This window comes from Asparagus officinalis, chromosome 8 (assembly GCF_001876935.1).
Source record: "Asparagus officinalis chromosome 8, Aspof.V1, whole genome shotgun sequence".
Lineage (NCBI taxonomy): Eukaryota > Viridiplantae > Streptophyta > Magnoliopsida > Asparagales > Asparagaceae > Asparagus > Asparagus officinalis.
In genome coordinates this window covers 42,704,858-42,730,854 of record NC_033801.1, presented here as the reverse complement: position 1 = coordinate 42,730,854, position 25,997 = coordinate 42,704,858, and the positions used below count along the sequence as shown (strand labels likewise).

Below are 25,997 nucleotides of genomic sequence, written 5' to 3'. Positions count from 1 at the left end.
GATTTCATATATGTTATATAATTATATTTACAGACTACAGTACACCATGACGGGAGATGACGAAAACCGAGTAAGGATTAGAAAATAAAACTCTGGAGCTCATAATAGAAGAGTCAAGCGACATTAAGATGAAATGGCAAAATCACTAGATGGCTCAATTTCTAAGCTATTCAAAGAAAAAACACAACATTCTCTTCTTTCGAGTCAAGTTGAAGAAGCTAGTGCCACTGCCAATATTAGTGAAAATATAGATGAGGTCATTGAGGAACCCATGAATGAAGTCACTTATGCGGATGGAAGTCGTAATGAGGAAGCTAGTGATGAAGATCATGAAGAGCCTGTGAATGAAAATGTTCATGTGTATGAAAATGACAATGAAGTAGCTTTTAGTAAATATCATGAAAGCATACTTGATCTTGAGAAATATGTGGAAGTAAATTATGATCCGAGATTGTAAGGAAGTATAAATGATACTAAGAGGGTGATGATAGTTCAACGTGGTCCTATCAAGATTTTAAAGAAAAATGATGAGTTTCCAAGTGAAAAGAAGAGTGGGAGAAATAGAAGTTTTTCTTCCAAATATTACATCTGTGAATTTCCAAATGGCGAGAAGCATGAAAGGAAATGGCTTGTCTATTCAAATGAACTGAATAGGGTATTTTGTTTTTGTTGCAAGTTGTTCAAGAATAAACCAAAAACAACCAATTTGGTGGAGAATGGAATAGACGATTGGCATAACCTTCCTACAAAGCTTAGAGAGCATGAAAGTAATCCGGAGCATTGTGCAAATGTTGTGAAGTGGGTTGACTTGAAAAAAGGACTAAAACTAAAAGCAACAATTGATAAAGATATAGAAGCACAAATTGACAAAGAGAAAACACGTTGGAATATGATACTAGTTGGAATCATTGCGGTTGTGAAGACTCTTTCTCGAAATGGTTTGTCATTCCATGGAACTAATGAGAAGATTTATGAGAAGAACAACAGACTTTTTTGTCAACTTATAGAGTTCATTGCAGAAGTCGATCCAATTATGCAATAGCATATTTGACGTGTGGTAGATAAAGAAGTTCAAAGGCATTATCTTAGCCATAATATTCAAAATGAATTGATAATTTTGTTGGCCAATGAGATCAAAGCAACAATTCTTGACAAAATTTCAAAAACAAAGTATTGTTCAGTTATTCTTGATTGTACGCCGAATTTAAGCCATGAGGAACAAATATTAATTATCATTAGATGTGTGGATATTGAAGATACAAATCAAGTCAAGGTGGAAGAGTTTTTCTTGGATTTATAAAAGATGATGACACGTTGGGACTTGGGCTTTTCAATCAACTTGAAGATACATTAAATGAACTTAATCTCAACATTGATGATATAAGAGGTCAAGGTTATGAGAATGGGTCAAATATGAAAGGTAAACATCAAGGTGTACAAAAAATACTTCTTGACATAAATCCTCGAGCTTTTTATACGCCATGTGGTGCCATAGCTTAAATCTTGCACTATGCGATATGGCAAAATCTTGTGTCAAAGCTAAAAAAAATTTCATATGTGCAAAAGGTTTACACTTTGTTTGTTGGATCAACACATCAGTGTGATGTTCTTAAAACATATATAAAGGGTCTGACACCAAAGCCATTGTTGGTTACTCATTGGGAAAGTCATGTTGAAAGTGTTAAAGTAATCCGATATCAAGCACCGGAGTTGAGAGACGCTTTGAATGAAATTGCAAATAGTTCTAAAGAGGACATTGTGATGACTTAAGCTAAAGGTTTGTGTAAAAATGCTTTGAAGGATTTTGAGTTCTTGATTAGCTTGTGTATTTGGTATAATATTTTAGATAAAGTCAATCGACAATGTGATATACATTGTACTAAATTACAAAGATACTTGGAACACAACCAACAATGTGATATACATGGGAAAGATTTATTCAATGACCTACGAGCTTTGCAAACAATGTTGCCGAAGGAAGTGACTAAATCAATAGACTTCATAAGATCTTATTGGGATGATGGTGGCTTTCAATGTGCATGGGTTGCTTATCGGATTTTGTTAACTATCCCAGTTACGGTTGCCTCGGCGGAGAGAAAGTTTTCCAAGTTAAAATTGATAAAAAGTTATCTTCGCACTACCATGTCACAGGAACGATTGAATGGATTGGCAATAATATCAATTGAAAATGAATACTTGGATAAACTTGAGTATGATGACTTAATTGAAGAATTCGCTTCAAAAAATTCAAGGAGAAGTATTTTTCTTTGAATCAAATTGTAGCACAAATGTAATCTCTTCTTATGTGAATATTGATTTTGCATGAGAATATTATCAGTTTGAGACTAATATAGAACGCTAAATTGTATTATATGTATTTATTTTTATTATTATTGTTCGTACCAAATTTTTAATATAAGGGGCAACCAAAATTGAATTGGGCTAGTGCAACCCAAAGCTCGGGCCGGCCCTGATTTTAGTTCATAATTCCTCCATAGTTCGATATGAATTTAGTTTTACACCTAGTCCGGTCACAGAGCCCGTCCGTATATTGAGTATTTGGTCGGTGCGCAGCAGAATACTCTTTCTTTGTGTTCCTAGAAGTCGTTCCTGCTCAGGGTCCTTGCACCGTGAATGCTTTAAGGAGGACGTTGGAGGGGTTCACAACGGCTCCACTGAACTACAGTTAGGAAAGTTTAAATTTCGAAGTTCAATTCGTGTCATTAATTTTCTACTAACTTTCCCAGCAAATCCAATCCCACATTTTCCTTAATGGGAGCAGGTTTCAGTGGCACTCGATATTGATTCGGGTTCTGGTTCTCGATGAGTTTTGTATCGGAGCAAAATGAACGTTGAGGGGATCCGATCAAATCGTGGCCGCGTCCGACCCCATTCAGTCCTAACTGAAGAATGCAGAGGGGGAGGGAGAGGGAGGGAGAGAGCAGTGGGCGCCCGTCGTTGGTGTCGCCAATGGTTTGGGAACAAACAAGAGACGTTAGGTCCGATGTTAGCTGCAGTCCAATGAACAGCACCACACATAACTTTAACTGACTTCCTTGTTATTTTTCGAAGCAATTCCTTGTTACTTTATTACGTCCTGACCTTCTCCCCAAGAAAAAATAAAATAAAATAAAATCCTACTTTATTTTTTCCTCCCCTTTTTATTGATTTACTCCTGTCTTTTCTTCCAAGAAATTAAAAACTGACGAGTAATCCTGACTACAAAAGCTTTGGAGACGGGCAGGTGGCTTGTTTCTCCCTCCCTCCCTCCCCCTCTCATCTCTCTCTCTCCCCCTCGCAGAACTACTCTTGCTTACGATGACCACGCCATCTCTCTTCCTCTCATAACAATGGTATGGGCACGTCAAGGCACCTCTCTCTTTTCTTCTTCACGCATTTGCTCAATATTAAATAATTTCTCTCTCTCTCTTTCTCTCTCTTTTCTTGACGCATTTGCTCGGACTAATTTTTTTTCCCCTTTAATTCTTTTTATATTTGGAAACTAACTAACCGCATAAAGTATTGTCAACAATTAATGTGATGACACTGACATATACACGCATGCATCCTCTCGATCTATAGTTGCGGTGAGGAGGACCGAGAATTGTGTATTAACCCGAACCGTATCTTTCGTGACTAATGATCTTGATTTGCTTCTTAATTATCTGACTAAAATGCGGACGACTGAAAAATAAGAGTGATTTATAGACTCTGGGAGGATATTGCGTCCTTCACATTTTGGTTCTGATTGACAATGGAGTACAACCAAGATCATCGAATTCCGAGAGGGAGATGAGAGGATTAATCATGCATGTAATTAACTTGTCGTTAGCAGTTCATGCGGCTATCTTTTATTTGTATAATTTGGGGGTGCATGCAGCCTCTAGCTCCGGTGTTCGGCAAGTGGCTGGTGAGGCCGTTGAGTTCTTTGATAGGAAGGCCTGCTGCGTCGGTGAGCACCATCTTGTACTACAGCGACGTGTTGCCGAGGGACAATGAGAACCTGCAGAGACTGGTGCGCGACGGCCTCCTGCACTACGACGACAACTATCTGTTTCGCTTCGTCATTGCTTTTTTGAGATGCTTCTGCTAGAAGACTCTCACTGCTCATGCAAGCCCATGCATGCATTGAAACCAAATATGTTACTTTGGCTAATCAAAAGTAACTCTGCCCCAGATCTCTCTACCCCATGACAATTTTGTGGGTGACAATTGTAGTCCCATGAACTGTGGATCAAAAGCAAGTGCTCCTCCTCATGTTGATCTCTAGTTAAAAGCGTATGGGATTTAATGACTTGTTTGGTCTGAATCATCAAGAGTACTAGATCTCTAAATGAATCCTTAAGATTTATTATCAATCTGAAACTGAAACTTGTAGGGCCTGACCCGATTCCTATCAATTATCACCCCTGTTGTGCTGGTACTATTTTCCCACAACTTTATTAAGGTTGTTGGCCTACGGAGAAGTGTTTTTTTTTTTTTCCTTCTTTCTTTTTTCTCCCTCTTTTGATGAAATGGACTTAGCCCAATTATTTATGCAAAACACGAAAAAGAGCTAAAAGTAAGTAGATGCAATGTGGTCTTGTACGTTCACCGGAGTAACGCAGGCATCGATACCCCGTTATGATGCCACCAAAAAATCAATAGGTCAGTGATGAAATTTCTTGATTCCTCTCCTTCCTTGATCAATCATAAAAGGGGTGGATCCTACTAGTAAATAGTAATACAAAGGAAAAGGAAACCAAATGTGAACTTCGCCTTGAAACCAATACTTGCTTGTCCACAATGGGTAAGCGAGGAGGCACGCCTCGATGATGTAAAAGCATTCTAGAAGGCCAAATAGACTATTTAACATGGTTGCAAAGATATTCTTGATGTTTCACCGCACAGGGAATGAGGACGTTCTTATTATATCATTCATATAGCCTTCGGTTGCTCCTGCAAACTCTTAGTATCACTTTAACTCTTAGTATCACTTGATACTAAGATTTTTACAAGAAGCATACATTTCATCTGGATCTACATGAACCGTAGGCAGCAAAAAATTAGTCGATCCAAGTTACTATCTGACCACTGCACTGAAAAGTCAAAACTGGACAGAACGCCGATTTGAAAGTTAACCTCCAGGTTTTCCTGCAAGTGCCAGAACAATAATAGTCAGATGACCTTTCTAATGTATTAAAATGGTTAACAACAAAAAACTTAGTTTGAAACCCTTGCAACTGGTTGATCCACAACCATTTTCTCTTATAAAGTTTGGCACTCTTCTCCGCTTTCTTCCTTGCCAAAAAAAAGTTAAAGAATCTTAAAGAATGTCTACCGTATGATTGAATCTCATAGAAACGTAAGATAAACATAAAAAAGGACTTGCTTTTTTGGGAGAGAAAAATCAGGGCAAGGCGCCCTCCTCATATTAAAAAAAATGAATGAGGTTTGTACAAAGAATGCATGCATACACAGATGTATCAGTATATAGATATGGATATATTACCCTCCTCACCCTCCTCTGTCTCATCTGTTGAGTAATTTATGCTCACTATCAGCTTTTGCTTTGTTAGCTCCCCATCTCCCCGCTTGTGTTCTGTTGTTAGTATAGCCTGCACATAATGCCACCGGACTAAATTAGATGTTCACTGTCAGCATTTTCAGCAAGGTACACTTCTAATGGATGAAATACCTCAAAAGAGCCCTCCACTTTTCCTTGTTTAATTCTCACATCAGTGTGCTTTACAGAAAAAGTATGCGAGGATTCTATGCTGGACTCAGTATAACCATCTTCAGATTCTACCAAAGATGATAGCTCATACATCAACAATTTAATCCTGCATTTTAACAAATTCTGATTTAATATATGACTCGTCTATTTGCTTTACAAATATAGCAGTAATCACATTGAGCAGTAAAAGCTTTCCATCACAGAGCCACACTGTAGATGAAAATTGCCTAGAGCTGAAAGTATCATTTAGCCTAACCAAATGTCTAAAACTAATTCCAGCATACAGAACAATTAACACATAACTCTCAATAGTTTCTTCCAGTGAAAGTAGGTGATAGTTATTTTCTGTGTTTAAACCAAATCGACCATATTACTCAATGCAACGTCACTAATAGAACAAACAGATAGTCCAAAATGATTTTGATCAATATTAAGTTGAGCATAGGAATTATAACTCAGTGCCCAAGTTAAAGTGAGCTATGATAAGATAATTTCAGGAAAAAGGCACCCTACCTGTCAGTGCTTTCACTATCTATCTCAGGAAATGAAGCACTAATTTCCTCCCCAGCAATTGTTCCCGAAACCTCACGCACAGCTGTCTGATTGATCAAAGATTTACTATGTTCAGAAGCTTTTCTCTTCTTCGAAACTTTTATCTGTGATCGATGATGGTCAGAAGCTTTTCTTTTTTTTGAAACGTTCACTTCCTTGGCAATATGATGTGGTTCCCTGGTGCATTCAGATTTTCCACTAATATGATGTGGTTCTTTGGTGCATTCAGATTTTCCACTGCAGTGGTTATCCACTGCATGTGAAAGCTTTTCAATCAATTTATATGGTTCGACAGAACTTGGCTCTTTAGGCAAATCCTCAGAAAGGTTTCTTTTCCTCACAGGAAGCTTCCCTTTGTTCTTTACGGATACTTTCTGGCAAATCGAAGTCTTGCTCTTTTTAGGTGTTTCAGTAAATATGGTATGATTTCGTGAAGGTTCCCCAAGGTTTTCATCGCTCTCATGTTTCCTGGGTAAATGGAAAATCTTGGTTTTGTTCGTTTCAGATGTTTCAGGGTGAACCCACTTCTTGCTCTCATCAGACATTTCCGGAAATATGATATGATTTCGTAGAGGCTTCCCAAGCTTTTCATCAATCTCATGTTTCCTGGGTAAATAAAAAAGATTTTTTTAATTAAAATTAAAAAGTAAATCAAAATGAGACGTTAACTAACAGGAAAACCAATTAATGAGAACATACAAGCAATATATCATAATGCGCTTATGAAGAAGTTCACTCCAAGCCCTCTGCAAGCTGCCTTGTCCGTGAGCCTCAAAGGAAATTGTCCTAAGCAATGCAATACATTTGACCGGCGATGAGAAAAGGAACTAACTTAACCCAAGAAGATTCAGAACATGGGTAGAGAGTAGGCACCTAGGCAAGCATTTCCTATGATATGACATTGGGCAGCGTCTACAAATTGCAAATTGCAGCTCATAGATATTTTTGGTTTCTCCTTGCCCACAAACAGTACAATAATGGTGAGGGCATGTAAATGATTCCCCAGCTGCAACCTTTCTCTGAAAGTTTCTTGCTTCTGCTTCATTTCCCTGAGAAAGTAATTCTGCAACGCACTCTGGGTGGTAAAAGTGGCCACAAGATACAAATGCACAACGAAATACCTAAAAAAGGATAAAATGCTCAATGTTCAGGAATGATATTACTTATTATGCAAGATAGTTGTTTGAAGGTGAATTTTAGGAAGGAGAAGCTTTGAGGAAGAAAAAGAAAATGCGAAGAAAAATATTATTTAGAGGTTTTTTTTTGTGGTTGTTTGTTTTTTTTTTTTTTTTTTTTTTTGGGGGGGGGGGGGGGTGGTTTTTTTTTTTTTTTTTTTTTTTTTTTTTTGGGGGGAGGGGGGGGCTTGGTGCGGGTTGTGTGGAGGTTGGGGTAGCCTTGTTTTTTGCAAAGTAGCTTTTAAGCTATAAATAAGCTAGCATATAAGTCCATCTAAAAACAAATATAGGATTCCCCAATTTATAAACTTTATAATAAAAGTCGAAAGCTAGCAAAAGCTAATTTAGCGTATAAGCATCTAAAGATAAGCATTCCCAAACAAAATTATGTAAATATGTAATCTATTTGCTTTAACCTAAATAAAAAAATGATTTTCTCTCTAGAGGATAAAGTCACTTTCCCAACAAAACAATGTACCGGTGAAAACTCATACCCTGAAAATGTTATGATACACGCCAACAAGAACGCCTCGAACAGAGACGCAATACACACCCAAACGAACGTGGAATCACAGAATAAAATCAGCATACACAAATTCAATCACAGTACTCACAGATATAACGTGGTTCACTCTTACGGAGTTACTTCACGGTGCAATGACGACGTCCAATTCCTTTATATTCCTTTTCGAGGTTACAAAGAAAAGATCAAAGAGAAAACCCTCTCTTGATCAAGATACTCTCCAATAATTCTCACAAACTCTCTCTATGTTTTCTCTCTTCTATATGAGGAGTTGTTTCTGGGATGATTTTTTCTAAAGAGTTTTGGGCCTATTTATAGTGGCTGGAAAAATACTATGCACTAATTTTATATTATTTTTTTCCTGTGTTTCCTGTGGTGGGGCCCGCCACTTTTTTTCAAACTCTTCCTAACTCCGCCAAAATATCGGTGCCTAACACACGTCCCTTTCAACACCTAACACACGTCCCTTTCAACAGAAAAATGGTCTTTCTGAATCCTAAACCTCAGAGCCACCAAGGAAGGGGGTTGCCGACTCATGCACCAACTCCATGCTTCTCCTCTGTGGCTTTGTCGTCTAACCATCAAAGGCTTCTGCTGCCAATTAATATCTCTCATCTACAACTGTTGATTTACTTCTATTGCAGCTTTCTTTCTATTACATGTCTCCATGTTTGAGACCAAATGTGTTCACGTTTGTGTCCTTACTATTTGTCTCTGTTTAAGATCCTACTACATATCTCCAAATCTGAGACTTACCAATCTCTATCCTTGGACTAGTGATATCTGTGACCCCGTAGGCATTCATATTACTATCAGTTACTTCCTTTCAACCTTTCAACCGCTTCTTCTAACATGAAGTTAATTGATATTATTGCTAAAGATAATTTTAACTATTGAAAAAGAGATAACTGTGTTATTCATGACAGAAAAAATAGCACTTCTTCAGTTAATTGATATAATCAGGTTAGTGATTGTTGGCGTCAAAAATTACCTATAGGTTCCCGTACGCATCTCGAGACGAAACGAAGGCGATGAACGTCATCATCTGAGTCAAAAGAGATCATCCGTGCCAAAAAAAGAGCTAACGAGCATACGAAACGAGTTGGCGAAGCATATGAGTCAACGAAGCGATGAAATGCGCAAAACGGCGGAACAAGACCAAACCGGAAAGAAAGGAGAAGGCCAAGCCAGGTGGCTCGGCTAAGGCCGAGCCACCATAGGGTGGCTCGTGCCCAGAATTGCTCGAAACGCGTTTTTAGATAGTTTTCTCAGGATTCTTTCGTTCTAGAGCCTCCCCAAATATGGTTAAGCGGTTATTAACTGAGGATAAGGTCAAATCATCAATTCCTATCCTAAAAACGCTGCATCCGGAGCTAATAAATACAAGCTTAGGACCCCAACACATAGGGAATCTGAAATCAAGAGGCAAGGCGCTGTCAAATTGGAGAGTGAACCATGAATTTCAGCGGAGGGCTAGCAGACATTGGCGAACTCCAGCATAAAGAGGGAGCTATTCGAGAGATCTGAGGCTCGTTCCACTATTCCTTGAGATCAGACTTTGTTTTGATCTCGAGAAGAGTCGTAATCTCACTTGGTTGAGATTATCACTTCTGCGATTGTTTCCTTTGTAAAGCAAGAGCATTGAAATTTTGTTCTGTCAACCGGATATGATCCGCGGCGGTCCACGGACTAACGTGTCCCCGTCCATGTCCCCGGCACAGGCAAAAATCTCACGCAAGCAGCAAGTGATAAACGTCCTCTGTGTGTTTCTAGAGAGTTGTAATTCTTGTTTTATTTGTGTAAACGAGTAGTCTTATAAAAGGATAAACTCTTTTGAATTCATTGTAATCGATAAACGTGTAATAGATTCGATAAATAAACAAACTTTCGACCCAAACAGTGATATTTTCACTAAAAATTATCTAGACAAGTTTTTCACTTCTATATAAGTCAGGCACAATTGGTGAACATGCTCCAATTTGAGGGGCAGTATTAGAGAAGCTAGAATCTTAGGAAAGTTTGAGAAGATTATCTTGTCAAATATTGGAAGATTCTGTAATTAAAGTATATTTTCCTCTTTATAAATAAAACCTGTCTCTGGATAAAGTCACTATCCCAGCAGAAGAATAAGAAAATGAGTTAAATTAAGGAAACAAAATAAACCAAAAGAGAAATATCATCAGGTTCTTAAGACAGTAGAGGAAAGAAACATCCAAGTGAATGCAAACCCCTGAAAATCCAAATCTGAAAATTGTAGACACAGAAAAACCAATTTTTTTTAATCCAGAATGTTTAAACCAGCTTAACGGCTAATTGGATATCTCTGATGAATGGTCAACATACTGCAAGAGAATTTAGTATTTGTTTCCTTAACCTTAAGATGTGCTTATCAATGTCTGACATGACTCGAATCCTTGATATATCCAACTCCCTGGAGCTATCATGACTTTGGAGCTAAACATAAGGGAGTTAAGTTAAATTTCAAAAAGGGCAAAAAAAGTTTAGGGAGCAAATAGACATGTTGAGACCCAAAATGGGAAACTCCAATAGCAGTTTCTGAATATTTCCTAAAGTAAATAGAATTCAAATTAAAAGAGGCAGTAAACTAGAATTGCTTGTCGAGGATAAAAACAATGACCTCAGCTTCAGCAGTTTCATCAGAAGAGCCCAACTTTCCACAAGCAAAACACTGGTGCTGTTTATATTCGCAATTCTTACAAAAGAATTTCTGCATTGCCTGCACGTGCCCAAATAGAAATAAAAAGAAATATTAAGAGCAGATAATGACTTTTAAACAAACCAGGGAATCAAAATAAATATCAGAACTGTGATAAAAGTTAATCTTATCAATACCTTGACTTCAGTTTTAGAGTAGCCCAGGGATTCACAACCTACTTTCCTACCAGCAGGTTTGGTTGCATGGAAGGACCTTGAGCAACTCCCATTACAACTGCATTTGATAACATACAACAATTTACATGCTAGAAAAAGAGAAAAATATTAGGAGAAAGATAGCAATTTGAAAACTCTAATAAGTAGGCATTCACAGATAGAACATAACTAGAACTAGTGAATATTTTACCCAAAGATTTCAACAAATTTATTTTTCCATGATGTCAATTTAAACGAAGCCAAGAAGACAAGTTTATTCTTAATTTCTAATAACTACTGAGTAGGGCATGTGCATTACACGTGCTTATTATGTGTAGTTGTTGCATAAAATTGAAGAATTATATATAGAGAAGGTGCAAAGTGAAAGATAGAAGTCATATTTTACCTACTCAGATGCGGAAACAGAAAGATATATTTTATTTACTACTTATATGTGGAACTTGCATTACATACAAAATTGAGACTTTAATTTTAAACTACACTTGAAGGGAAGAAAACTATATCTTACTCTTACATTTTACCATTAAGAAAATTATCAACAAATATTACCAAAGAGAAAAGCATTTTCCTCCATCTTTTACCTTGTTGGTCTTCTATTTTTGTTCTACTAAAGGTATCCATTTTGAAAAAAATGCAAATCCTACAAAAGGTCTTCTATAAAAAAAATCATATAAAGAGGAAGAATAATACAATTGTGTCCTGCTATCAATTTTAATTCAATATAAACACTATAAAAAAACCAATATCAACAGGAAAAATAATTGAAAATGGCAATGCTGAATTAGCGCAAATAATAAAAAATCAATATAATCCCCAACTTTAGAACTGATGCTAAAACACAAATGTGTCAACTTTTGCTCCTAATCCATTGAGATCGCTCAAGAAACGATCTTGAAATTTTGTTTTTAATCTTCTTCCTAATTTATTTGTCCCTCTTAAAACTTTGATGAAAAAGAATGATTTTTGTGGTTATAAATGAAAAGATTTATTCTGATGACTTTTAAAAACATGCATATACAAATCAACCGCAATACAAAGTCATGAGGTGTGAGGTTGTGGTTTAAATTACCAAACACAGTCACATGTATATAAGGAATAAAGCAAGGGAAGGGTCAAAAAGAAAATCTATGGATCATAATTAGCATTAACAAGGATCACTTAGTTGGCCTCTTTCCTCTTGAGCCCATTGATCACTTAGGTGGCCTGAAGAGGTGATGGATGAAAAATAGAAGAGGCCTCGTTGTAACTTGAGCTATTCCCATCTGATAACTGGTTTTATTTGTTCCTTGAACTGAAGTTGATGGGCCATGCATACAAAAGAGCATGGGTTAATATCATAATAGTAGGCCTACCTCATACATCCCAACTCTAGTGAGAAAAGCACGCAGTTGCTGGTGAGCACAGTCTTTTCGCCACTATACTGATAGCCACATGTCTTCCTAGACAGTACCGGGTGTTATGCAAAACTGAGAGGAGTTTGTTATGCGAAACCGTAGCTTTTATCGAAACAAAATTCACATGTTTGGGCTTTTTAATATAATAGTGAAATGGGGAAGAATAAGTACTCCCACTACCTCTCTGGACTCTCACTATGAATAAAATATATCACATTTTTGGTTTCCTCAATATGCCTTCTTTGCATCCCGTTACATGTTCTGCTCATCTCAAGATGTACAGTTAAATCACCTCAAGTTTGTAACAATCGCTTAATATCATATAGCAAACATCCATTAACGACTCAGAATCAGGACCAAGTATAAATCTTAAGAAGAACTTTCTACTTTGCATGCAGCAATATTACAAGGTTGTCAGCATGGTTCAGAGCGGGTTCCAGTTACTAACATCAACTGCATGGTATCGCTATGTATTATACCAAACTGCAGTCACATGGTACAGATAGACGTGTAAGAATATGATAATAAATCTTAAATAGAGTGTGATCCCTCCAAAGACAAGCTTATTATTAATACAACAGAAAATAAAAAAAGAATAAGGAATATTAAAGTATACAGAAAAATGTAGTACTAATTCATTGTTATTATATAATCCATCAAACCCCTACATAAATTCGTAAATATATTAAGAATTTGCAGGGGCATGCTATTTTAGCAACTTGAAACAAGAACTTGTACAGAGAATAATCATGGAAAAAATTCATGCATGCACATTATAAAGAAGGAAATTTTTTACTCTTGTGATAGACGACAGTGAGGGCCACGCTCAAAGGAAATTAGATTTAATTAGTAGCTTCCCAATGTTTCCTCTGATGTCTAACTTTAATCAACTTATTTATAACTATTTCATATAAAAACAAAAAGTTCATCCCATATGAAGATAAATAATTCGCTTGGAGTGCAAGTAATAGCGTACATTACCATATGACGGAGCTACCATATACTAACAGGACAACGGCACAAACAAAAAAAAATTACCATAATATGTCACCACCATCATCGCAAATAGCACAAACTGGATCAAAAGTTCCGGGCTTTTCTTCAAATTTATCATCTTCAATACCTTTCATCTCCTCTTCAACATTGTTAGCACAACCAATTGAAGGGTTTGTTTCACCTGCCTCAGTTTCAGAAACCTAATATAAAAGTGAATTTGTTCGTGCAAAAGATATGGGCCTATGGCCATTCACTTTAGACAATCGAGGAAGAACAATAAAATTCACTTACCACACAGGAAGTTGGTTCCTTTTCATGCTTTTCTTTTAGAAGCATAGATAGCAACTGGTAGAAAGCAGAGTAGCAAGATAAATAAGGATGTATTTTTATTATAAGAATAGAAGATAATACGAAAATTGACCACCATATGAATCCAATATACCAGAATGCAGAAATATAAATTAACTTGCAACAGTTATTTTAGCAAAAGTTTTACAAATGTCCAAATGGGAAGGCATTGAGGCAGCAACTACCTTATAGAAGAGAGGTAACACGTCAAAAATGCGGATGAAGAAAACACATTCATGCAATTGAGACCTCAAATTTCGGAAAAGTATAGAGTTGTCATTTTCAGTATTGCTTTTGTTCATATTGCTTTCGTTCATATAAAACCCTTCATTGAGCAAAGAAAATTGTCCCAGTAAAACTCGATATGGTTAGAAAGGTTTATATACAACATCATATTATCTCATATCTTCCTGCAATGCAGCTCCCTTACGCCACTATGTTAAATTATCCATTATGTATGATGATTAGAGCAATTCTATTTCAGAGTATTAGCATTAAGGTCACCAAGAAAGATCATTCAGGCCTGTTTCATTCAGATGATTATTTATATCTATTTTGTACATAAGCATAAGATCAATGTTAATTTAGTTGAGGAGTCCTCAGCGAATGAACTCCTTAACTTATTCGTTTCAAATGATTCAAAAAAATCTAGTGAAGTCTAACTATGGAAACTATAGGATAAGTGCAGATACTTTGGCGCTCAGGTTCATCTTATCATTCATTGTCTATCTTCCTATGATTTTGAAGGCTGTGGACCGTGTACTTGTCTTTAATGAGTATTCATTAATAAGATTGCAAATAGGGGTAATTTAAGACTCATCTACTGACCAATTCCACCATGGTACATAATTTTATAATTCAGAATTATTATTACTGCTTCGTCTAAAAACAAAGAAAAAAAAAGAACATATGCTGGAACTGATTTAGATGATACCCATACCTTAGAATTGGCTAACGTCTGGTCTCTATCAGCGAAGAGCTTAATTAAAGAAACATGATCCCTGAGATCATCCTTAGAGGGTCTCACGTCATACGAGCTGTAAAAACAAAAGCAACACAAAGCTTAAAGTGGATAATTTCAACCCAAGAGGGGCAATAGAGTTATGACCAACCTGAAAACTTCATGACGCCAGATAGTCTTTTCTGAGACTTCAGGTCTTCTTTTCAAAACATGTAGACATTGCAGAGTGATCATTAAAGTCCTGAATCTGCTCCTATAGCTATTCCTCGGTTTTGAAAGCTTTATCCATCTCCCTTCCATTGAGAGCACCCAAATTTGGGGCTCCTCATTTTGAAGCCTCAACCTCCAAGAAGTAACCTGCTTGTATACTTCTTGAGAGCCACCATCAGCAGTTCCACATAAGAAGACCTTCAAGTTTTCATTATCTGATCTCTTGGCCTCATGCCGGAAAACAGGTAGTACAGCAAATGAGATCAGTGAATCCCTTTCGTCAATAAAGTAATAGTTTTCAACCAATCGTGTGTCGGTCTCATCATACAAAGGTACCATGATATACCTAACATCATAGCGAGGACAAATGATGAAGAATATAACAATGATACAGCCCCTCAAGAAGTTCGAGAAGTTTGTTAAAAATAAAAATTCAATTCTTTTCCTTTTTCAGCCCGAAAAAAGAAACATGTTAAATGTTGTTGAACTCCTCAAAAAAAGAAATTGTATCTTTGAAGTTGCCTTTGATAGGTTGAACATAAAAATGGCTGGACTATCTACAAGTGTTATTTTATCTGTTTACGAAATAAATGTGCCCCTAGATAGATTGTCATATGTTCACTCGATGACTTGCGCTTATCATGTACGTTGGCATATGTGAAATACCCTACAGAAACAAGAAGAAAGCGAAGAACGGGCTTGATATTTATCAAGGGAGGTGCAAAAAACAAATTGAAATGGCTAAGGTTGAGAGTGGAACCTTACATGCCACATATTTATTTGCCAATATAAAATCCATCAAAGGAGCGGACTAGTTGAGAACATACCGATATTACTACTATGTCATTGAGATATGCATGTTTAAGTAGTTTTCGGCAAACCAAATCTAGAATTGGGAACTAGAAAAGTACTTTCATAATAAGATAATTGTGTTGTCTAGTTAAACAAAAAGCATAACCCTAAATTTAAACTCCTAAGAATACACAATCTAAAAAAGAGGTATCCCACGACTTAACGTGCTATCAAGCTACGCTGCATGCTTCAATGGTGGATACAATTTACAACATGGTATAGCTTATTGACTTTTGGGTCTCTTGTTACAAAGTTACAAAAATGTGTAGTAACCTCTATTCGGACATGAGAAACCTTTCTCACACGGTTCAACCATTGTATCCACGTCTCTGTACTAATCCTCTTAATCAATAAGTTGGGGTATGCCCCATATTTTCCCAAGGGGACTAAAAAAAAAGCTACATGACATTTGCCAGAGACCTGTTCTTTTTTATTCTATACTTTAGCTACATGACACCAACTCAGGCTGCACCGGGAACACCAACCCTAATGTTCCCTTACAAAATGTCAGATTGGATTCTCCAACTTGCGATCCTGCTCCTCGAGTAGTTAAACCTAAAACAAGCATTGAAATAGGTTTTACTTTTTTTTTAAAGATGTTTACTTTTTTTTTAACATCTAGAAGAAGAATGCCCAGGACCCAAATTGATATGAATAATAAACAGCAACAATCTTTTTTCCCCTTATTTTTTCACAAAATAAACAAGGAGGATTATTGAATCAAGAGAAAAAGGGGGGAAACGCACTATGGACCACACTAAAATTACTGTTGAAATTTGACACAAAAAGCAGTAAAATCGACAGTAAGAAAACAGAGAGGAAAGAGATTTCGCACCAGAAAACCAATCTCTAAAAATCTTGTAGAATTAAGCAAAAGGGTTTTGTTGGGTTAAAACTTTAGGGTTTAGAGCGGAGAGTAGATGGTTGGGAGAGGAAAAAAAATTCTAACAATTTTAGGTATTAATTACATATTTATCATATGTGGAACTCATCATTACTCCGATCCGATGGCCTTTGTATCGCTCGAATTGGAATTTTGGGTAACTGCAAAGTCTGAAGTATGAAAGTTCAAAGAGTTGCATATTATTATTAGAGGCTGTTTGGTTGGTCCCTAAAAATCAAGAAAAGGAAAATAGTACAGGGAAATCAATAATATATTATTTTTATCTATTTTTATTTCTAAAACTTACCATAACATTCAATAAAATATTATTTTTATCGCACAACTCATCTAATATCATCTCCTAAGGGTCTGTTTGGTACATTTCTGAAAAAAAAGAAAACAGAAATATAGAAAGGAAACCATTTCTTGACATTTCATTTGGGTTTCCTAGTTTTTTTTTGTTTGTTTCACAGTGAAATCAATGGATTGAAAATAAAGTTTCTTTTTCCACATGTTTGTTTCAACACTATGAAATCAAGAAATCATCTTCACTTTTTACATTTCTTCAACTTCCAATATTTGGTATGTACAAGAGAGAGACTGAGAAACCTTGTATAACAACACCGTGGTGAGCTTACCTCTCCCAAAGAACCACCAATCTCCCAATGGTAATATATTACCAACGGGTAGAAATTCAAAGAACGGCACAGTGAAAAATAGTTATTAATCAGTCACAGTAACCATGGGTGCTCCTATATAGTACTGATGCCTGATGAATGCTCCTTTGCAACAAAGCCATTTGCTACTCCAACCTGAGCCTCCTCAAATTGCTGTATCCTTTACAAATAAATTCCCAAAGGGCCTCCTTCACTTGCTGAGCTGAGCCATGGCTGCATCCCAAAGATCTCATAACAAATCTCCTGAGGTAACTTGCTTTTGTAATATATCAACACCATTGAAGCTGTGCAAAATTGGTTCAAACAAGGGAAAATACTTTTGGGGATGTGCCAAATACCCAAAGAGATCATGCAAATTCTTTAGGTGGGCCGAAGATGAGCATGAAATCAAAAAGGGTGAAGCCAAAAAAGATGAAGCTTCTCTTCAATCAGTTTCAGAATTAAAAGAGCTGGAAACAAAACATTTGCGAAGAGAATTGAAGCATGCAATTCAACAAGTTGATTACTTGAAGAAATGTGTGAAAACACTCTAATGCCACTAGGAAAAAACCCTAGAGTGGGGTGAATATGGTTTATGCTAATCTAATCGGATTTATATCAATTAAAAACTTATTAACAAATATATCCTAGCAAGAATGATATATTACAAATAAATGTGCAAGGATATACAAGTAACACAAGGGTAAACAAACTACTAAAGTGATAGGACAATATAAACAACAAGTAATTGAAAAAGGCGATATAAATGATAAGCACGAATATAAAGGAACGCCAATGACAAACGCAAACAAACGATATGATCATGGAGCTCGGTCCCCACGACCTACGTCTCCGCTCCTCACCTTGAGGAGTTCTCCACTATCACAACCGGGTGTTCTACGCTCACCCGAATAACGTTTACACCTCGCACTCGGTTTTCTAGCTCAACGAAAACTTTACAATCACTCACAATGTAAACACACTAACTATCACCTCAAGTGTTGGTCTCTAGCCCATATCTCCCTCAAGTGTTAGGAATTACAACCTCTCTCTAGGCATTACCACCTACCCCATCTCCTCTTGGGACGACTCTGTCTCTCACCACACACCCCTCTCGGTGTACAAATATATTACAAAGTGTAACTCACAATAATAGCTCACAACAAATGATTGTTCTCTAAACAATGCGAGAACTCAATTAAGCACAACTCAAGGTTACAATCTCTCACAACCCAAATTATACTATGTATGTAAATACTAAAAGCTCAAGTGAGTGTGTGTAATAATGAGATTAAATTAATACTAAACTCAAATAAATCTAGCTTTAAGGAAATGAAAAACAAACAAATAAATAGCTAGATAAGAGTTTAGAAAAACTTCTCTATTGATAATAAGAAAGAGAAGGAGAAGAGTTGAATGCTCAAACACCAATAGATGATCTCCCCAAGCTCTTGTGAAAGTTTCTTCATAAACAAACTTAAACAAAACTTAAATACCCTTTTAAAACTTGTTTAAAAACTTTCTTGGATGCATTTTTGTTCTGAGGAATGAGGGATGTTTATAGAGACCCCAAGATAAGAGAAAACAAGACAAAAAGACCAAAAACCCAAAACTAGAACATGCTAGAAAAAACTAGCTGTTACATCATCAGTCGACTAACGGGTTTCATCAGTGGACTGATGAGCTGACCGTTGTAGGTATTTTTCAGCTCATCAGTCGACTGACGACCTTATCAGTCGACTGACGATCTTATCAGTCGACTGATGACCTCATCAGTCTACTGGTCAGTCGACCAAAACAAAACATAAACTTTTTTTTATTCCAGACGTTTTCTTCAGTCGACTGAACACATGTATTAGTCGACTGATAATACTTTATCAGCCTGATATGAATAGAAAAAATAATTTTTAAAGTACCTTTAAAAATAATAAATAAATTCCAAAAAATATAAAACTTTAGGAAATGTTTATAAACATGTTAATGAACATGTTACAAAAAGAATTTTTTGGAATTGCGCTTCATATTTGTGAAAACTCATTATTTTTCAAAATAGTCCAAAACATGAAAATGAACATACTTGAAATTTAATGTTTTGACTAAACCATGTTTTGAAAACTCTTGTATGGCTTTATAGACTAGATAAAAGGTATGAACTATTGTTTTAAAGTCTATAACTCAAAAACATAATATATTTCCAAATATAATAGAATATAAAACATATGAATGCGTGTATGAATATATTTTTGTTTCATATCTACAAAACTAAACCAAAACATCTTAATCATATGAAAACAAACATGTATATATATATAAATATGTATATGTTTCATATTTAAACTTGAAAATCAAAAACCAAAACTTGTGTGTGTGTGTGTGTGTGTGTGTGTGTGTGTGTATATATATATATATATATATATATATATAAACCAAATACGTGTGTGTATGTGTGTGTGAGCTTAAAGTATCTACACACAAATATAAACCTAAACTATTTACCCAAGCATTGATCTTGATCTTCAATAAGCTCTTCTTGGTAAACTTGCAGATGAAGCTTGAACTTGGATCTTCAACTTAAATTGCATGGGTTCACCGATATTCTGCCAACCTTCATTGGATATGATCGTGAATGCTCGATTCCATCCATCCTCCAATATGTTGTTTGTCTACAATAAATATAAAAACACAAACACTAGACAAACAACATTAGTTATAAATTGTTTGTTAAAACATCATCAAAACAAAAAGACCAACAATCTCCCCCCTTTTTGTATAATGACAAACAATTTACATAAAGAGATATACATGATATACAATGATTATATAAATTATAACTATCATGTATAAAAACAAGGAATTATATACTCACAATATTTCTGCCCCTTTGACAACATCAAAAAGGGGAAAATGATAAGATAGTGAAGGCTCCCCCTACCTACAAGCACGGTGAGTATAAAAACAAATATAAGGAAAACCCCCTATCAAAATGCCTTACAGAATATATGAAATAAAGTACAAGGCAAACATGTGAGCAAGCATAAACATGCTAAACAAAACTCATATACAAAAATACAATGAGGACACATATTAATATACCATTGAAATAGCGTGTCTCAAAACATAAATAAAAAAAATCATGTATAAAATAGATTTATGAAATCAAAAGAAGAAGAACATGAGAATCATGCAAAAAAGTTTTCAAATGAAAACAATTCAAGCCAATGAAATCATAAATCAAATGAAATCCATAAAAGCAAACCATATAAAGCAAGAGAGGCGACAACAACAAGCTCTTGAGCTTATTCCAACCCATATAAAGATTTTTAGCACCTGGTAAACAAGATTTGGGAATAAACACCCAATAAATCCAGGGGGTTACATAAATATAAACCTCTCATCAAAACAAAGTATATATATATAAAAAGATGTTTGATCACGAAAGAAAATTTTCTTTAAAAATTTTGATCAAACCATATAAAGAATACATTATAAAGCACAAATAGATGATCCATAAGCACAAACACATAAATATCATCATATAAGTGATTTACAATGAATCCAAAAGTGCATATCAAAACAAACTCTTCATAGTTTAAATTAAGATTTCAAAACATACAAGAATCATGAACTATGGATTTAAAAAAAACTAAAAAATCATCTTTAAGAACATGAAAACAAAAAAATAGAAAAATTTGTTCTTAAAGATCAAACAAATTTTGGTACCAATTTACTCTTGGTACCTAAGAGTCTAGGGACATGACCCCTATCATTTAAGTTCAAAGCTCTTGGGTTATGAACCCATTTAGGCGTATTTAGTGCACGAACACGGTCAAAAAAAAATTTATAAATGACCTTTCTGATTGCAATAAGTGCAATGAAAGAGGCCCATTTAATTTTGTTGACTTAGTGGCTGTGCATGAGAATCATTTGCAAACATAGATGGTCTTTCAAAATTATTTTGCAAATGAGAAACATTGTTAAACAAACATGGTTTATTTGAAAATTTTGACAAGTTTGAATATTTTCTCAAATCAAAGCAAAACTTCGCCAAATGGTCAAATCTACCACAATAATCACATTTAAACACATTAGCATGCTTATAATAAACTTTATGAGTTGTAGGCGTATAAAACTGCTTATAGGTCCCTTAACACAGCTCGACACGGTGATTCGACAAACCAACGAACCATCAGACGATATATCCAAGCAGGATCGTTAGACCACAACACCAAAGCAGATTTACTGCCAAATCAGGATCCATATTGCCAAATCAGAGTCCAGATCAACAATGAAGTTCGGATAAACCGCGAAACCGGAAAATGGCACAAAATAAAACACCAGGAGGGTTCAGCCTTGACCGAGCCACCTCTGGGTGGCTCGGTGGCTGAGCCACCTAAGTGGCCGAGCCACCTGGGCCGAGCCACCAGATCTGGGCCCAGATCTGAGCCCAGATCTGGTTTGAGGAGCCTATAAATAGACCCCTAGGCTCATTGTTTAAAGGGGTTGGACTTTTTTGAGGCGAAACTCTGCTGGATCAAGAACTAAACCTTAGAGTTTTGGAGCTGTGAAGACTCGGACTTTTCAGATCTGGTTCTTGGCGATCATCCACGTCAAACAAGGCAGGAGTTCGAGAGAGATCAGATCTGAGATCCACACGGTTAACCTCTGGATCAAAACTTGGTTTTTGATCCCGAGAAGAGTATCGATTTCGCTTGGTCGATTTCGATTACTTAGGGCTATTATTTCCTTGGTGAAATAATCCCCTCGGCTGTTATTTCCTTCGTGAAATAACACCCGTCATACCGTGTAGATCCGACCGGATCAAGATCGCGCGGTGGTCCACGGATTAATCCCGGCACAGGCAAAGAACCCACACAAGCAAGAGACCGCAAATAGGATCTTGCGATTTGTTCGAGAAAAGGAAAGTTGTATTTTTCTTCTTTTTTCTTTGATTTTGTTATAACCGGATCTTATAAAAAGACCGGATCTTTTGTAACCGATAAACTGTTGCTTAAGAAAACAATGACGTCAATGAAAATAATTTTCCCCGCGAACAATCTGGCGACCACAGTGGGAGCCATCGATCTCGCTGCTGAGATCGTTGCGTCGTAGCCGCGGATCTCGATCCCGGTCGAGGATGAGGTCGAGTATGAATTCGACCAACAAAAGTTCGAGGAGTATCTGTCATCCTCGTCCGGATCCACCTTCCCCCTCAAGTCCAAGAAGTTCTCCTCCAGGAGAAAAGTCTGTTGGTACGAAGAAGTGTAGAATGCCAACGAAGATCTCACCCCAATTGATGCTGAAGTTGCATCGGGTGAAGTTTCACCGACCTCCAACCAGGTCAAATCTGTTCTCGTTAATTCCTCCGCCGCTGAGGGCGTAGTGACTCTCTCAAAGAGAGCCCGCCAGAGGCGACGTTAACGCCTGGCGCGGCAATTTGCAAAGGCAATGGAGTCCACTGACAGAATCCGCTATAACGCGGATCTGAAGAACAGGAGAGGCAAACAGCCTCAACAACCAATGAATGGCAGCTCCTCTAAGCCGCCAACGAATGAATGGATCCGTGTCAAACGGAATCGTTCGACACGTGAAGAGCGCATTCGCAAGCGTCGCGCACTTTTAGCGCAGGCACGGGCTCAAGTCCAAGAAGCCCACAAAAGACTGCAGAAGGAGGTGGCCAAGAAGTCGTCACCAACCCGCCAAGTATAGAGGCCGAAGTCTGAAGCGGCGATTCAGGCTAAGGAGCAATCATTGCAGCCTTCAACGCAAGTTCAACCTCCGGCGAACCAACCTGAATCGCCGGTAATTCCAGTAGCTACTCCGGGAGATCCCGCAGAATCATCCCGAAGAAGGAGGTCAGTTTTGGAGCGCCTTGGTCCACTTCCTGATGAAGGATGCAAAGCTCCAGTTCAAGAACGTTTGGGCCCGATAAAGAAGCCCCGAACGACTCAACACGCTGGGAGTCACCGCCACCCTCAACATGACAAAGAGATCATGGCAGCTAGGCGCACCAATTTGCGCATTGAAGTCCAGGAGCCCGTTGAGAACTCACGCCCACAAAGACGTGTTTCGAGGTGCGTGACTCTTGAAAGCCCAAAGAAGGCAGTTCGCCCTCAGAAGGAAACATTATCGTCTTCGAGGTGCGTGACTCTTGAAAGCCCAAAGAAGGCAGTTCGCCCTCAGAAGGAAACATTATCGTCTGATAATGATGACGTTATACCTGAGAAGTCGTGCCAACACACGATAGGTTACTCTGACCTTCAAGCCAACGAGTTGTACTATCGTGTTGGGGGTATAAGTAAAACCAGGAAAAGGAGTCCTCGAGAACTAAAGACTCAATGCCCTTGTTCCAAACTCATTCGGGCAGTATTGTCTGAGTGCAACTGCATCAAGACAGTCCCCGAAAGAATTTTGGTTTTCGAAAGGCTCAGTACCGAAACGCCAAAACCAAGGCCTAGGCGTTTCCGACAAAGAAGAACGGTGGTTGAAGACGGAGAATTTCCGAGGGTCACCACTAATATGACCAGCAAAGGAACATCGACACGGAATAATCCCGAGTCGATTCCTGAAGCATCCCGGCGTGTAACCCGTCTGCAGTCTGGAGCCATCGTACGAGGAACTTATGGTAGGATTCGGACAAGATTACCTTCAGAAGATTAAGAATTGGATGCCTGCTCTGCGGTCGCATTAGATAATACGGTATCCAGCGAGGGACAACCCCGCGAGTCACTTATGATAAGTGCGGAACAAGTGGCCAAGATGCTCAAAGAAGCCATGGCTAAACAACAAGAGAGCTTCAAGTTCGAAATGCAAATGGCCATGCAGAATATGAGAGAAATGCATGACCAACAAATCCAAGCACTGATGAACCAGCAAGGCGAACCAAGATGAGGACACAGGTGCGAATGAAACTCATAACGCCAATGCTCCTCCCGTCAATGCAGGGGGTGGTAACGAGAATGCTAGCGAAAACACAGGTGAAAGCTTGAAGATTAAAAACCTCGAGAGCAAAATCAATACATTGATTTCCGCTCAAGAGATGAAGAAGACGGGCATTCCTTGTCCATACCCAAGAGAATGGGAATCAATCCCATATCCGGCGAAGTTCAATCTAATTAACTTCACGCCGTTCGATGGGAAGGGTTTACCTACTCAGCATTTGATTTACTTCAAGTCACACCTGGGGGTTATCTCTGGTAATGAGCCTCTGATGGTACGGTCCTTCGTTGGCACTCTTCGTGGAGCCGCCTTCGATTGGTATCACCGCCTCAAGCCAGGAAGTGTGAATAACTGGGACGACATGGAGACTAAATTCCTCACCAACTTCTTCGACGACGACACCGAGATATCCATTGGATCGTTGCTTGACGAGAAACAAAAAGACGGGGAATTGGTTGATACCTTCGTCAAAAGGTTCCGGAACAAGGCGATGAACTGTCGAGACCCGATCACTGAGGAGTTCATTCTCCAGACTTGCCACAACAACCTCGCATTGGACGTGTTGGAAGCAATGAGGACAGCACCGTCCAAAACATGGAAGGATTTGAAGGTCCGAGGAGAGCAAGCCGAGCGATTCCTCAGAAGGAAGAAGGCGGAAAGAGACCAACAGGCGACGAATGCTCCACAACAGAATTTCATCCCATGAGAGAAAGGTAAGGCACATGCTAATGCAGTTAATGCTAATCAAACTTTCCAATTGCAACCTCAGCAACAGCCGCAGCAACGAGCACCACAACAGTCGCAGTCGCAATGGTAACAACGGCCTCAGAAGCAGAAATCTTCGGAGCCAAGATTTCCTAAAGTGTACTCCTTCAAAGATGACAAAGTTCCCGGTATCTTTAAGTACCTGTTGGAGAATAACAAAATCCAGCTGCCGGCGATCATGGACCAAGAAGGGGCTAGCAAAGTGACAGATCCGAAGTATTGCGCATACCATAGAGCGGTCCATCACCCTACCAAGTCATGCTACCATCTCAAGGATAAGATCCAGGCGTTAATTGATGTAGGCGTCATAACCCCGAAGCCGTCCAAGAATGTCAGAGCAAATGCAGTATCAATTAGTTTTGGATCAGTGCCCACAGCATGGTTTGAACCAAAACGCATCACTAAAGTAGGAATGAAGATGGTGAATGACGACCCATATGGACAACGTCAAAAAGGACTTGTGCCACACACAGCCCCAAATGGCGAAATCCTCTGGGTCCATCCTGATCTTATTGAAGACGATCAGTGGACGACTTCCTCGACCAGAAAGGGTAAAGGCAAGTCCTGCAATGCTACCTCCGCGATCTTCGAAGAGAACGGTAATGAAGCTTCTACCTTCCCGCTCTCCGAAGAAGAACAAGAAGTCTTTGCCACTAGAAGCGGAAATCAGTATCACTTCAACTATCCATCACCTAGTGATCAGTTAGCTGAGCAGGGGGTGACTAAGCAAGGGCCAGCCAGAACTCTCACGGAGCTGGGTGTGATTACGACTCCTAGATCGGTTGAAGAAGCTTGACGACAGCCGGTTAATAAACAGAAAGAAAAGAGGCCCCAGGAGGTTCAGAATCCAAAGCAGTCTCGTTTCAATCGTCCGATTGGAAGAGATAAACCGGAAAGCTCGAACACTCCGCACGTCTTCGATATTATGGCTCAACTAGCTAACATCCCAGCACGGATAACATTGTATGAGTTGCTACGGTTGTCTAAAGAAACCAGGGAAGCCTTGCAAGAAGCCTTAGCCAATTCAGAAGTGTTCCTTACTCGGATCAAGCCGGTACCTGAAGAGCCAGAACCATTAATTCAACACTGCAATATAGCGGCTAAAAACCTTCCATGCATTACCTTCACCAAAGAGGAT

At 38.0% G+C, this 25,997-nt stretch overlaps 2 protein-coding genes across 4 annotated transcripts; one reads left to right on the top strand and one right to left on the bottom strand.

Annotated features, from left to right (window-relative positions):
* LOC109821173 (zinc finger MYM-type protein 5-like) lies at positions 485-1,042 on the top strand. Its single transcript, XM_020387362.1, has one exon. The coding sequence runs from the start codon at positions 485-487 to the stop codon at positions 1,040-1,042; it is 558 nt and encodes a 185-aa protein (XP_020242951.1).
* LOC109822048 (protein ENHANCED DOWNY MILDEW 2-like) lies at positions 4,738-16,656 on the bottom strand. Of its 3 annotated transcripts, none has more exons than XM_020388208.1 (13): positions 16,588-16,656; positions 14,709-15,113; positions 14,537-14,633; positions 13,540-13,593; positions 13,291-13,448; positions 10,820-10,916; positions 10,605-10,703; positions 7,142-7,389; positions 6,968-7,054; positions 6,230-6,874; positions 5,678-5,822; positions 5,501-5,597; positions 4,738-5,133 (listed from the first exon to the last, which is right to left on the bottom strand). In XM_020388208.1, exons 1-13 carry the CDS (start codon positions 16,596-16,598, stop codon positions 5,117-5,119), a joined length of 2,160 nt encoding a protein of 719 aa, XP_020243797.1. In that variant the 5' UTR covers positions 16,599-16,656; the 3' UTR covers positions 4,738-5,116. The 3 variants fall into 3 exon arrangements, with proteins under 3 accessions (XP_020243797.1, XP_020243796.1, XP_020243798.1); XM_020388207.1 differs by having other exon boundaries at positions 5,492-5,597; positions 16,588-16,655; XM_020388209.1 differs by lacking the exon at positions 16,588-16,656 and adding an exon at positions 16,455-16,560 and having other exon boundaries at positions 5,492-5,597.

Bases quoted from the DNA above. Each gene is read 5' to 3' on its own strand.
- LOC109821173 (XM_020387362.1), top strand. From the start codon at position 485: ATGATAGTTCAACGTGGTCCTATCAAGATTTTAAAGAAAAATGATGAG.
- LOC109822048 (XM_020388207.1), bottom strand. The intron at 13,449-13,539 runs GTAAGTGAATTT...CTTTTATATTAG, and splicing joins AGGAACCAACTTCCTGTGTG to GTTTCTGAAACTGAGGCAGG. The intron at 7,055-7,141 runs GTGCCTACTCTC...TGCATTGCTTAG, and splicing joins CATAGGAAATGCTTGCCTAG to GACAATTTCCTTTGAGGCTC.